Source organism: Amia ocellicauda, chromosome 11, assembly GCF_036373705.1.
Source record: "Amia ocellicauda isolate fAmiCal2 chromosome 11, fAmiCal2.hap1, whole genome shotgun sequence".
Taxonomy (NCBI): Eukaryota; Metazoa; Chordata; class Actinopteri; order Amiiformes; family Amiidae; genus Amia; species Amia ocellicauda.
The window spans coordinates 17,407,859-17,422,980 of NC_089860.1; the positions used below are offsets into that span (position 1 = coordinate 17,407,859).

General features: G+C 41.3%; 1 protein-coding gene across 13 annotated transcripts in view; it reads right to left on the reverse strand.

Moving 5' to 3' along the window:
• LOC136763045 (protocadherin alpha-C2) overlaps positions 1–15,122 on the reverse strand; it is a 155,939-nt gene that overhangs the window by 47,028 nt on the left and 93,789 nt on the right. Inside the window, exon 1 of one of the 13 annotated variants that reach the window (XM_066716755.1) lies at positions 11,813–14,328. The exons of 9 other annotated variants lie outside the window; for them this stretch is intronic. In XM_066716755.1, coding sequence (XP_066572852.1) covers positions 11,813–14,191 — 2,379 coding nt within the window. In that variant the 5' untranslated portion in view covers positions 14,192–14,328. Of the gene's footprint in view, positions 1–459; positions 2,985–3,934; positions 6,446–7,502; positions 10,011–11,812; positions 14,329–15,122 lie in introns of those variants that run through there. 3 more of the 13 variants (XM_066716751.1, XM_066716760.1, XM_066716757.1) reach the window with 3 other exon arrangements.

The following is a 15,122-nucleotide window of genomic DNA, read 5'->3' on the forward strand; positions in this document are numbered from 1 at the left end:
CAAACATATCAAGCAATTACACTTATATTTTACACTCACTCTAGCAGTACAATTCAATTTGGTTATTATTATTATTATTATTATTATTATTATTATTATTATTATTATTATTATTATTATGTGTAATATTAGGTAACGCACTTGGATACAATTGGAAACCAGTTGCTATTTTAATTCTGTGTTAAATTCACAGCACAGTTCACAACATAGTCTAACAGTTATACAGGCGCTTTAGTTAACAAAACACGTTGCTGGTATTTAATGATTTCAATATAAATTACAATGTTGTTTCAGTGTGAAACATAAAATGTTCTTACATACTGGATTATTTTCCACGAATGTATGTAACTAAATTATACTGATCAAACCCACAAACACCGGGGTGAAGGAAACAGACAAATTACACATTTCTCTAAAAATCTATTTAAAACTGTCTCATTACAAGAAACATTATCTTACCTCCAAAAACTGAGATCTCATTTGATTTCCTTTCAGAGTGTCAGTCCCAGAAATACTAATCAGATCTCCATCTTGAGGTGGAAACGGAGAGTTAAAAACCACGACGTCACTCTTCAGGGTGTCTGAGCTGAAACACACGTCATACTGCTGAGTAGTTTTAGAGTAAGACCAGCTCCCGTCAGGGTGTGTGGTGATCATTGGGGGGCTGTACCCGCTGAAACTGTCATCCCTCCTGTGGCATTTCACAACTATTAAACTGAGGAGACTCAGCACAAATATCACTGACACTGAGACAACCGCGATGAGCAAATAGAGATTTAAATGAGAAAACCCGTCCTCCTTCTTTTGCACATGACGAAACTCTGACTGCATTTCAGCCGCGCTCTCGACAGCAACGACATCAATAGACACGGTGGCCGATAAGGATGGCTCTCCGCTGTCAGAAACCAGAATGACCAATGGATGCGTTTTCAAGTCATTCTCACTCAGACGTCTCTTAGTCCTTATTTCTCCAGTGCTGGTGCTGATTCGGAACAGATCCGTTCTCTTGGGCTCAACAATGTGATAAGAAAGCAGCGCATTGTATCCACAATCCGCATCCACAGCCCTGATCTTCGCCACAAAGTATCCCGCTTCAGCAGAATAAGGGATGTGCTCAGTGTTACCAGAGCCGTGCTCAGAGTAGGGAGGCAGGATCCCGGGGCTGTTGTCATTCTCATCCAGGATAAAAACGCTCACAGTGACGTTGCTGCTTTGTGGAGGGACACCGGCATCAGTGGCCTGAACCTGAAACTGGAACGTTTTCACCTCCTCATAATTAAAAGTCTGCATGCTGTATATATCTCCACTGACAGAGTTCACATTCACTGCAGTAGAAACTGGAACTCCTGTGTTGGAATTCTCCAGTAAAGAATAAGTCACTCGGGCATTGTCATCTAAATCCGGATCAAACGCAGACACAGTGTGTATAACCGCGCCTACTGGGTTGTTCTCCTTCACATACACTTCATAAACAGGTTTTATAAAGCGCGGCGCGTTGTCGTTCACATCTGAAACGTGTACAGTAATAACGCTGGTGCTGGAGAGAGGAGGGGTCCCTTCATCCGCTGCTGTGATGGTGACATTGTACTGAGAAGCGCTCTCTCGGTCCAGCGCCCCCCCGACCACTAAAGAGTAATAGTTCTTATAGGATGACTGCAGTTTGAAAGGGACTACTCCTTCAATTCGACAATGTACATTTCCATTTTTACCACTATCTTTATCTAGTACATTAATTAAAGCAATCACTGTTCCTGTTTCAGCGTCCTCCTTCACTGAGCTGGACAGGGATGTGACGGTGATGTCTGGGGCGTTATCATTAACATCCAAAACTTCAACGAGCACTTTACAATGACCAGCTAAAGGGATTTGGCCTCTGTCCTTTGCTTGTGCACGGATTTCGAAAACAGAATTTTCCTCGTAATCCAAATTGCCCTTAACTGTGATTTCCCCAGTTCTGGGATTAATGGAAAATACATCCAGGTTGTTTTCATTTTCTTGGTAGTTAAAACTGTAAACAATTTCACTGTTTAGACCTTCATCTAAATCCGTCGCATTAAGGGTTAAGATAGATGTTCCCAGTGGTACGTTTTCGTAAACAGTCACTTTATACAACGGTTTAGTGAATACAGGAGTATTATCATTTGTATCTAACATGTAAACAATGATTTTTAAAGTCCCAGACCGGGGTGGTTTCCCCCCATCAACAGCAGTCAGCACTAGATGGATCACAGGCTGTTTCTCTCGGTCTAAAGCTTTCTGCAGCACTAACTCCGCAGACACACTCTGATCACCGCCGCTCTGCACATCCACAGAGAAATGATCATTAGGACTCAGTTTATATGTCTTTACAGAGTTACTGCCCACATCGGGATCAGAGGCTCTTGGCAAAGGAAACCTTACTCCTGGAAATGCCGATTCGGAAATATTTAATTGTTTCGATGCCATGCGAAAAGATGGCGAGTTATCATTTATATCTAAAATATTTATTTCAACGCGGTATAAATTCAAAGGACGGTTAACAATAGCTTCTATAAATACAGAGCAAGTCGGAGTACTAAGGCACAGGGCCTCTCTATCGATTCTTTCATTCACATAGAGGATTCCAGTTTTTAAATTTACCTCAAAATACTTCTTGTTGGATCCGAATACAATCTGAAACATACGCGACTCCAGTTCTTGGACATTGAGATTCAAATCCTTGGCTATATTCCCGACAAAAGTGCCTTGATTTACCTCCTCTGATACCGAATACACGATCTGTGCGCCAACACAATCCCACAAGCAAAGCAGCAGCAGAAAACATGTCCACGCATAATCTCTTTCTGTTGACATTGTTGCAGAATCCCTTCCAGTTCAACAAAGACAATCGGTCTCTATTGGGGTAAAGACCAGTATCAACATACTGTATCCATCACAGTAAAGAGAAGTCGCCGATTACAGATACGCAGTCATCTGTGCCCCACACTCATCCTGCGTCTTTCACTAACAAAGCCTTCACCGCTCTGTGCGATATTTCTCAGGACGAGGAGGAGCCCTGAACAGATGGGGACGGATTCTCACTTTCCTGGTCAATAGTGACACCGTGTGGATATACAAGAGCATCAAGAGACCCGTACTGTAACTTCAGATGAGTGTCACTTAGTTGTGTATTTTAGTACCACCGTGTTGCTACATTTGTATAGGTTTGTGATAGAATGGGGCTTCATCCAGACAGCTGTCTTGTGCTCTATGGTGTTATAATACAAATAACGAAACATACATAAGGGTTTTGGAACTCGAACACAGCTAGGTTAATTGCAACATAAAACTGTACAAAATACTGTTGCTGAAAATTAAATACGTGTAAGTTTATTTTCTATTACATTCAATCCCCGCTTTCCAAAAGAATCAGGAATTTGATTTAGTTAATAACTTTCCTTCAAGAACAATGTTTACACGTTTTTCTCTTTTCAAAAAAGATCAAATTGCAACCCCTCATTCTACTACTACAACTACTACTACTAATAGTAATAATACTATCCAGTAGTAGTTGTCCTAGTATAACAATAACTTCACACTGTCACTGTACAGTAGACACCAACAGCTTACATCAAAGTGAAATATAATTACTTCTTAGTAACCTCGGTGAAAGTGTATTAAATAGAAAATCCCGTGTTATGCATTTCACTTCACAACCCTTTGGCTGGTTTCACAGACCTCAATTGGCCGTACTCAAGGACGACTCTACTACTACTGTGAAACAAGACCAAATTATTATAAATGAATAACCTACGGATTACGACATTTTACTATGCTTTGCGGTTGCTTAAATAATAGTAGCCTACTTTCACACAAGCAATCAGTACAAATATACAGACATACACGGTAAGGACACCATACAGAGTTTAATGTATGTTAATTTATATGAGTCAGATTATACGAATTGTGGCCTTACCTCAAAATTCTGGTAGATCGCTTGTTTGCGTTTAACAGAGTCAGTCCCATTAATACTAATCAGATCTCCATCTTGAGGTGGAAACGGTGAGTTAAAAACCACGACGTCACTCTTCAGGGTGTCTGAGCTGAAACACACGTCATACTGCTGAGTAGTTTTAGAGTAAGACCAGCTCCCGTCAGGGTGTGTGGTGATCATTGGGGGGCTGTACCCGCTGAAACTGTCATCCCTCCTGTGGCATTTCACAACTATTAAACTGAGGAGACTCAGCACAAATATCACTGACACTGAGACAACCGCGATGAGCAAATAGAGATTTAAATGAGAAAACCCGTCCTCCTTCTTTTGCACATGACGAAACTCTGACTGCATTTCAGCCGCGCTCTCGACAGCAACGACATCAATAGACACGGTGGCCGATAAGGATGGCTCTCCGCTGTCAGAAACCAGAATGACCAATGGATGCGTTTTCAAGTCATTCTCACTCAGACGTCTCTTAGTCCTTATTTCTCCAGTGCTGGTGCTGATTCGGAACAGATCCGTTCTCTTGGGCTCAACAATGTGATAAGAAAGCAGCGCATTGTATCCACAATCCGCATCCACAGCCCTGATCTTCGCCACAAAGTATCCCGCTTCAGCAGAATAAGGGATGTGCTCAGTGTTACCAGAGCCGTGCTCAGAGTAGGGAGGCAGGATCCCGGGGCTGTTGTCATTCTCATCCAGGATAAAAACGCTCACAGTGACGTTGCTGCTTTGTGGAGGGACACCGGCATCAGTGGCCTGAACCTGAAACTGGAACGTTTTCACCTCCTCATAATTAAAAGTCTGCATGCTGTATATATCTCCACTGACAGAGTTCACATTCACTGCAGTAGAAACTGGAACTCCTGTGTTGGAATTCTCCAGTAAAGAATAAGTCACTCGGGCATTGTCATCTAAATCCGGATCAAACGCAGACACCGTGTGTATAACCGCGCCTACTGGGTTGTTCTCCTTCACATACACTTCATAAACAGGTTTTATAAAGCGCGGCGCGTTGTCGTTCACATCTGAAACGTGTACAGTAATAACGCTGGTGCTGGAGAGAGGAGGGGTCCCTTCATCCGCTGCTGTGATGGTGACATTGTACTGAGAAGCGCTCTCTCGGTCCAGCGCCCCCCCGACCACTAAAGAGTAATAGTTCTTATAGGATGACTGCAGTTTGAAAGGTACTGAACCATATAGGCGACAATGTACATTACCATTTTTGTCACTGTCCTTATCCAATACGGTAATTAATGCAACCACTGTTCCTATTTTAGCATCTTCTTTTACTGTACTTGAAAGCGATGTAACAGTTATGTCTGGGACGTTATCATTCAGATCTAAGACTTGAATAAGCACCTTGCAGTGCGTAGCCAGCGGAGTCTGGCCTTTATCCTGCGCCTGGATATGAATCTCATACGCATTGTTTAACTCGTAATCCAAATTTCCCTTCACTGTAATTTCACCTGTATCGGCGTTGATGGCAAAGTTTTCCTGAGAATTGTCATTTTCTTGATTAATAATTGAGAAAACAATGTCACTATTTACACCTTCATCTAAATCCGTGGCATTTAGTTTTATTACAGTTGATCCGTAAGGCACATTCTCAGAAACGCTAACTCTGTACAGAGGTTTACTGAAAACGGGAGTGTTGTCATTAATATCTAACACATTTACAATAATCTGTAAAGTCCCCGATCTCGATGGTTTCCCCCCATCAACAGCAGTCAGCACTAGATGGATCACAGGCTGTTTCTCTCGGTCTAAAGCTTTCTGCAGCACTAACTCCGCAGACACACTCTGATCACCGCCGCTCTGCACATCCACAGAGAAATGATCGTTAGGACTCAATTTATAAGTCTTTACAGAGTTACTGCCCACGTCTGGATCATAGGCCCTTGGCACTGGAAATTTTAATCCTGGAAATGCGGACTCGGATATATTCAAATGTCTTGATTTCACACGAAAAGCGGGAGCATTATCATTTATATCTAAAATGTTTACTTCAACGCGATATAAATTCAAAGGATTCTTAACAATAGCTTCCAAATTTAAAGAGCAAGAGAGAGAATTAGGACACAGCGCCTCTCTGTCGATTCTTTCGTTTACATAGAGAATTCCAGTTTTTAAATTTACCTCAAAATACTTCTTGTTGGATCCGGATACAATCTGAAACATACGCGACTCCAATTCTTGGACATTGAGATTTAAATCCTTAGCTATATTCCCGACAATCGTCCCTAGATTCACCTCCTCTGAAACTGAATACGCGATCTGTCCGCACACCAGATCCCACAAGCAAAACAGCAACAAAAAACATATCCATGAATATTCTCTCTGGTCTGACATTCCTGCGATTTCTTATGGATTCAAAAATATCGATATCCGACACGGTAACAGAAAATATCCACCATATCCAGCACCGTATGAAGAAAAGGGTAATAACAGATCATGAGTTATGTGTCCCACACTCTTTCTGCGGCTTCCACTAACAAAGCCTCCACTGGTCTGTGCGTTGATATCAGAACGAGGAGGGGCCATAAAAAGCTTAATACGAATTTCTACTTTCTTGGTGAATAGTGACACCGTGTGGATATGATAGTAAATAAAATAAAAATAATAATCCTTACAGTAAGTGAAGAATACCGATTCCATTCATTGTCTTTACATCCGTAACGTCAACATTAATTGTTATATGTCCTACTGTCTTATTGCAAATATCAATTCCGAATTATTCATGGTTTGTTGTTCCATCTCTGTCAAGACTGACAATTGGCTACACATTTCTAATCTGCTCAAAGGGAGACTGACAATACCAACCTAGCATATAAATTATTAGCATTAGATGTTGTGACCAATGTGTTATACCAATGAAAATCCTGATTGCATTATACATCACATGAGGGTATTTTTTTCAAAAGCAAATTGCACTAAAGAATCATTAATCTGCATAATTAATGACAATACCGACATACTACTACGAATAATCTCGAATAATAATCATAATCATTATATCTATACAAATATAATTTCAAAAGAATGGAACCTGGGTGCAATGGCATTTTAATTATACTAGTCCTCCTAGTTATGCACTTTAAAAAGTCTGTACAAAAGATACACAAACTATGCACATAGACGACTTTCTCGTGATGTTTAAAAGAATTGCTTTAACACGCCAATACGCATGCCGAATAAATAAATAAAATAAATAACATCTACATATTCATCACTGAATATATTTATTTAAAACTGATACAGCATTGGAATCGTTATCTTACCTCGAGGTTCTGGCACGTCGTATGATTTCGTTTAATTGAGTGGGTCCCATTAATACTAATCAGATCCCCATCTTAATAATAATAATAATAATAATAATAATAATAATAATAATAATAATAATAATAATAATAGCAAAGAAAGCGTCCGAGTCACGTTATGTTCTGAATACATCTGCATCCATTACTTTTGATTGAGTAAATTCAATATATCAAAACGACTGCTACTTCAAATGTATAAAGTACAGCAATCTGAAAATATAGCTTACCTCCAAAAACTGAGATCTCATCTGATTTCCTTTCAGAGTGTCAGTCCCAGTAATACTAATCAGATCCCCATCTTGAGGTGGAAACGGAGAGTTAAAAACCACGACGTCACTCTTCAGGGTGTCTGAGCTGAAACACACGTCATACTGCTGAGTAGTTTTAGAGTAAGACCAGCTCCCGTCAGGGTGTGTGGTGATCATTGGGGGGCTGTACCCGCTGAAACTGTCATCCCTCCTGTGGCATTTCACAACTATTAAACTGAGGAGACTCAGCACAAATATCACTGACACTGAGACAATGGCGATGAGCAAATAGAGATTTAAATGAGAAAACCCGTCCTCCTTCTTTTGCACATGACGAAACTCTGACTGCATTTCAGCCGCGCTCTCGACAGCAACGACATCAATAGACACGGTGGCCGATAAGGATGGCTCTCCGCTGTCAGAAACCAGAATGACCAATGGATGCGTTTTCAAGTCATTCTCACTCAGACGTCTCTTAGTCCTTATTTCTCCAGTGCTGGTGCTGATTCGGAACAGATCCGTTCTCTTGGGCTCAACAATGTGATAAGAAAGCAGCGCATTGTATCCACAATCCGCATCCACAGCCCTGATCTTCGCCACAAAGTATCCCGCTTCAGCAGAATAAGGGATGTGCTCAGTGTTACCAGAGCCGTGCTCAGAGTAGGGAGGCAGGATCCCGGGGCTGTTGTCATTCTCATCCAGGATAAAAACGCTCACAGTGACGTTGCTGCTTTGTGGAGGGACACCGGCATCAGTGGCCTGAACCTGAAACTGGAACGTTTTCACCTCCTCATAATTAAAAGTCTGCATGCTGTATATATCTCCACTGACAGAGTTCACATTCACTGCAGTAGAAACTGGAACTCCTGTGTTGGAATTCTCCAGTAAAGAATAAGTCACTCGGGCATTGTCATCTAAATCCGGATCAAACGCAGACACAGTGTGTATAACCGCGCCTACTGGGTTGTTCTCCTTCACATACACTTCATAAACAGGTTTTATAAAGCGCGGCGCGTTGTCGTTCACATCTGAAACGTGTACAGTAATAACGCTGGTGCTGGAGAGAGGAGGGGTCCCTTCATCCGCTGCTGTGATGGTGACATTGTACTGAGAAGCGCTCTCTCGGTCCAGCGCCCCCCCGACCACTAAAGAGTAATAGTTCTTATAGGATGACTCTAATTTAAACGGCACTACGTTAGAAATTGCGCAGCGCACATTGCCATTCTTACCACCATCCTTGTCTAAAACAGTAATTAAAGAAATCACGGTTCCGATGTCAGCATCTTCTCTCACTGTGCTCTGAAGTGATGTTACTGATATTTCAGGAGCGTTGTCATTCACATCAACAACTTCTACTAAAACTTTGCAATGACTAGCCCGGGGCATATGACCTTTGTCTTTTGCTTGAGCGTGGATTTCAAACGCATTGTTTCTCTCATAATCCACATTCCCCTTTACTGTAATTTCACCAGTGTCAGCATTAATGGCAAAAATATCCAAAGTTTTTTCATTCCCCTGACCAATAAGCGAGTATACAATATCACTGTTCACACCTTCATCTACATCAGTTGCATTCAGGGTTATTACTGTTGATCCATAAGGCACATTTTCAAAAACGCGAGCTTTATACATTGGTTTGCTGAATACTGGCAAGTTGTCATTTGCATCCAGTACGTTTACATTTATTAGTAAAGTCCCAGACCGGGGTGGTTTCCCCCCATCAACAGCAGTCAGCACTAGATGGATCACAGGCTGTTTCTCTCGGTCTAAAGCTTTCTGCAGCACTAACTCCGCAGACACACTCTGATCACCGCCGCTCTGCACATCCACAGAGAAATGATCATTTGGACTCAGACTGTATGTTTTTACAGAGTTACTGCCCACATCGGGATCATAAGCCCTCGGTAGCGGAAACCTTTCCCCTGAAAACGTAGATTCGTAAATATTAAAAGTATGTGATTTCTCAGGGAAAGACGGTGCATTATCATTTATGTCTAAAATGTTCACTTGGACGCGATAGAGGTTCATAGGATTGTGCATGATGGCTTCCAAGTTCACAGAGCAGGAGCGAGTACTAGGACACAGCTCCTCCCTGTCGATTGTCTCGCTCACATAGAGAATGCCAGTTTTCACATTTACCTTAAAATATTGCCTCTGTGACCCGGACACAATCTGGATAGTACGCGTCTGCAAATCATTGAGCTTGAGATTGAGATCCTTTGTTATATTCCCAACAAATGTCCCCGGGTTTACCTCTTCCGAAACGGTGTAGATGATTTGCCCGGAAGCTAAATCCAAAAGGAAAAATATCACAACATGTATCCACAGACGTCCTCTTTGGTTTTGACGACTCATTGTTGTACGTCGCATAATACCATGTATAATCCAATGCGCTAATAATCAAACAGAAGCATCCATTTGAAATCCAAAGCGCCCGGCTACAGCAGTCATCTGTGTCGCGCAACCATTGTAGCCTCATCCTAACAAAGCCTTCAGAGAGCATCTCTTTCCCTCCCTCTCGCTATGGCGAGGAGGAGCCCAGAGAAACTGAATTCCGCTTCTCACTTTGAAAGTCAACAGCGACACCGTGTGTCTAAACATTACAACAAATCAAACAGAAATAAATCCACCGCATTGCAAAACTTATTTGATTCGTTTTTATCGGTGCGCATTGGTACCTCAATTGGTGAAGTTAACTTAGTCAATCTGTTGTGTAATTAAATGACGGACTACAACGACAAATGCTCTCTCCTATTAACATATACATATAGATATGGTGATGCAATTGTTAAAAATACATCCACTTAATAATAATAATATATTAACATGAATACAAATTAATACATGGATCATTCCTAGTGGCAATGAAGCTATAATATTCCAAACAGTAATGATAACAGTAGCTTTAGAAATGTACATGGAATGTATGAGTACTTGACAAAGTAGCCTAATACTTTTTGAATCTAAACCATGAATACATCAATGAATAAATAAGTATTCGTGTAAATGTATTCAAAAATCCTAAATGTACAAAACAATCCTATATTAGTTGCATTTCACCAGTTACGCAGTGCACATTCACGCATAGATCTAGAGTCTCCAATACTTGGCTTCAAATGCTAGAGTGTCGGTTGATTATCATTATGTTGAGCTCACATTATTGGCTTTATTAGTCAGTAGAAACATATTTAGCCTCTAATAGACGTCATCTGTAAAACGTGACGGGACAAGGTTTAGAAACCACCAGCAGACAATAAATCCCATTTATATTTACTCCATAGCACCTCGAATTGGTTACTTGGTCCAATAAGTGTACTTAATGGCAATGATATATTTATAACTTTGGAAAAATCTGAAAACACGTTATAGCACCTCTTATTCTATTATATTTTACTGTATTTTAAAACTGTATTTCTGCCCCGATTCGCACACGCTACTCCACTGCTCCGCTCCCTCCACTGGCTCCCGATAGCAGCACGCATTCAGTTCAAGACTTTGACCCTCACCTACTGCTGTCTCACCACACTGCACCGAGATACTTTCAGACACTCGTTTCTCCATACATCCCCTCCAGACCACTGCGCTCCTCCAGTGCCAGAAGACTAACTCTGCCTCCTCTCCACTCTCCTTCCTCCAGAGCCGCTCCTTCTCATCCCTGGACCATAAATGGTGGAACGACCTGCCCACTGAAGTCAAAACAGCAGAGTCCTTGACCTCATTCTGGGGCTTACTCAAGACGCATCTTTACAGAGAGTACCTATAATATTAGTCCTTGTAACCCCCGTTAGATAGCACTTCACAGTTGTATTATGCTTGCGTTTCTGATTGTTTTCCTCCTTGCTCCCTTTCCCGTAGCCCTTGTCTGTGACCCTACATCTTGACAGCACTTAGCTTTCACCGTCCAGGATGTAGAACTTCACTTACTGTACTTGCCTGTGTAAATTGCAAATTGGAATTTGTAAAATGTACTCTAATTTGAAATGCTATGGTTTATGTAAATTGAATGTGTAATGATTAATGCCTTTACTTAACTGTATTTTTGCACTTTGTTTTGCACTTATGTTGTAAGTCGCCCTGGATAAGGGCGTCTGCCAAGAAATAAGAAGAAGAAGAAGAAGAAGAAGAAGAAGAAGAAGAAGAAGAAGAAGAAGAAGAAGAAAGAAAGCGTCCGAGTCACGTTATGTTCTGAATACATCTGCATCCATTACTTTTGATTGAGTAAATTCAATATATCAAAACGACTGCTACTTCAAATGTATAAAGTACAGCAATCTGAAAATATAGCTTACCTGCAAAAACTGAGATCTCATCTGATTTCCTTTCAGAGTGTCAGTCCCAGTAATACTAATCAGATCCCCATCTTGAGGTGGAAACGGTGAGTTAAAAACCACGACGTCACTCTTCAGGGTGTCTGAGCTGAAACACACGTCATACTGCTGAGTAGTTTTAGAGTAAGACCAGCTCCCGTCAGGGTGTGTGGTGATCATTGGGGGGCTGTACCCGCTGAAACTGTCATCCCTCCTGTGGCATTTCACAACTATTAAACTGAGGAGACTCAGCACAAATATCATTGACACTGAGACAACCGCGATGAGCAAATAGAGATTTAAATGAGAAAACCCGTCCTCCTTCTTTTGCACATGACGAAACTCTGACTGCATTTCAGCCGCGCTCTCGACAGCAACGACATCAATAGACACGGTGGCCGATAAGGATGGCTCTCCGCTGTCAGAAACCAGAATGACCAATGGATGCGTTTTCAAGTCATTCTCACTCAGACGTCTCTTAGTCCTTATTTCTCCAGTGCTGGTGCTGATTCGGAACAGATCCGTTCTCTTGGGCTCAACAATGTGATAAGAAAGCAGCGCATTGTATCCACAATCCGCATCCACAGCCCTGATCTTCGCCACAAAGTATCCCGCTTCAGCAGAATAAGGGATGTGCTCAGTGTTACCAGAGCCGTGCTCAGAGTAGGGAGGCAGGATCCCGGGGCTGTTGTCATTCTCATCCAGGATAAAAACGCTCACAGTGACGTTGCTGCTTTGTGGAGGGACACCGGCATCAGTGGCCTGAACCTGAAACTGGAACGTTTTCACCTCCTCATAATTAAAAGTCTGCATGCTGTATATATCTCCACTGACAGAGTTCACATTCACTGCAGTAGAAACTGGAACTCCTGTGTTGGAATTCTCCAGTAAAGAATAAGTCACTCGGGCATTGTCATCTAAATCCGGATCAAACGCAGACACAGTGTGTATAACCGCGCCTACTGGGTTGTTCTCCTTCACATACACTTCATAAACAGGTTTTATAAAGCGCGGCGCGTTGTCGTTCACATCTGAAACGTGTACAGTAATAACGCTGGTGCTGGAGAGAGGAGGGGTCCCTTCATCCGCTGCTGTGATGGTGACATTGTACTGAGAAGCGCTCTCTCGGTCCAGCGCCCCCCCGACCACTAAAGAGTAATAGTTCTTATAGGATGACTGCAGTTTGAAAGGAACCGAATCGGAGAGGCGACAGTGCACATTGCCATTTTTACCACTATCTTTATCCGATACAGTGATCAGAGCAATTACTGTGTCTACTTTGGCATCCTCCTTGACAGTTTTCGAAAGAGAAGTAACGACGATTTCTGGCGCATTGTCATTAATATCTATCACTTCCACCAGCACTTTACAATGTGTACCCAGTGGGGTATGACCCTTGTCCTGAGCTTGAACACGAATTTCATAGGCATTGGTTTTCTCATGATCCAGATTTTCTTGAATGATTATTTCTCCAGTTTTGGGATTGATTTTAAACATATCCAAAATATTCTGATTACCATGGATAATAAACGAATAATGTATCTCACTGTTAACGCCTTCGTCTAAGTCTGTTGCGTTTAGAGTAATCAGGGATGTACCACGTGGAACATTTTCAGACACACGGACTTTATACAGCGGGCTGCTAAAAACAGGAGTATTATCATTTATGTCCATCACGTTTACAATAATCTGCAGGGTCCCAGACCGGGGTGGTTTCCCCCCATCAACAGCAGTCAGCACTAGATGGATCACAGGCTGTTTCTCTCGGTCTAAAGCTTTCTGCAGCACTAACTCCGCAGACACACTCTGATCACCGCCGCTCTGCACATCCACAGAGAAATGATCATTGGGGCTGAGCGTATATGATTTTATAGAGTTTATTCCCACATCTGCGTCATTAGCACTCGGCAATGGAAATCTCACTCCTGGAATAGCGGATTCTGCGATATTTAAAGCTTGTGACACTATAGGAAAGGAGGGCGAATTATCATTTACATCCAACACATGCACCTCAACACGAAAGAGGTTCAAAGGCATATTGACAATAGCTTCTAAGTTAACAGAGCACATTGCTGTTTCAGGACACAGCTCCTCTCTGTCGATTCTCTCATTCACATAGAGAATGCCAGTTTTCAGATTTACCTCGAAATACTTCTTTTTGGATCCAGAAACAAGCTGAAACATGCGCGACTCCAGTTCCTGGACATTAAGGTTCAAATCCTTTGCTATATTTCCCAAAAATGTCTCCTTGCTCACCTCCTCTGAAACCGAATACGATATCTGTCCGGAGACCAGATCCCAACAGCAAAACGACAAAAAGAAACGTATCCACCAATGTCTTCGTTGGTCTGACGAATACATTGTTGCAATTATTTACATCCAAGCAATCCAGCGACCTCTTCAACTGCACAAATATCACCCAAATATATCCGTTTCAGAAAATTAATCTCCATATACAGCATCCACTCGTCTGTGCCGCACACGCATTCTCCGGCTCACAGTAACAAAGCCTTGCCTGGTCTGTGCGTCCTCTTACCAACGAGGAGGAGCCCAGGAAAATGAACACCGATTTTCACTTTGACAGTCAACAGCGACACCGTGTGATAAGGAAAGGAAAATCACAAGTATTTTGTCCTCAAATATTTACATAATTCTTTACCTCCAGTTAATGCAAGCGATTGGGTAAATATAATACTTAAAATGAGAAATAATTATTATTTACACATATCTCTCATAGGCATTACATATGCAAGAGACAAAGTGTTAAACTCTGCAGAGGTAGAATCTCAAAGTTATAGAATCAAAAAGAGGTGGGAAACTCTTCAAACATAATTCATCACAATAATTAAAATAATAGGATGTAGTCAATTAAAATGCAATATTTGTAAACAAAACATTAATTATTATTTCATTATTATTCTTAAAAATATTCAATTTAATAATTGAATTTACTTATTTCTGACAACGCAAAATACAACAAAGTTGTGGCTAAACAACTGCATTTGATTATATAAATACAGCCTACATTCAATGTTCGTAAACATTACATATATTTAGTGAAATATCCTACAACTCCTAATTAAATAAAGCATTATGAACTCATCATAAGAGCGTAAAGCTAATGAACACAGATGTGCACATAATCCACGGAAAATACTACTTAGAAAATGTATAATCTAACAAAGATAAGTACTCGCAATTCAAGCAGTAAAACACTTTTTATAATCTTAATGATGACGATTGCGGTTATTAAGAAGGCGATGAGAAAAAGCCTTCCAAACAAACGAAATGA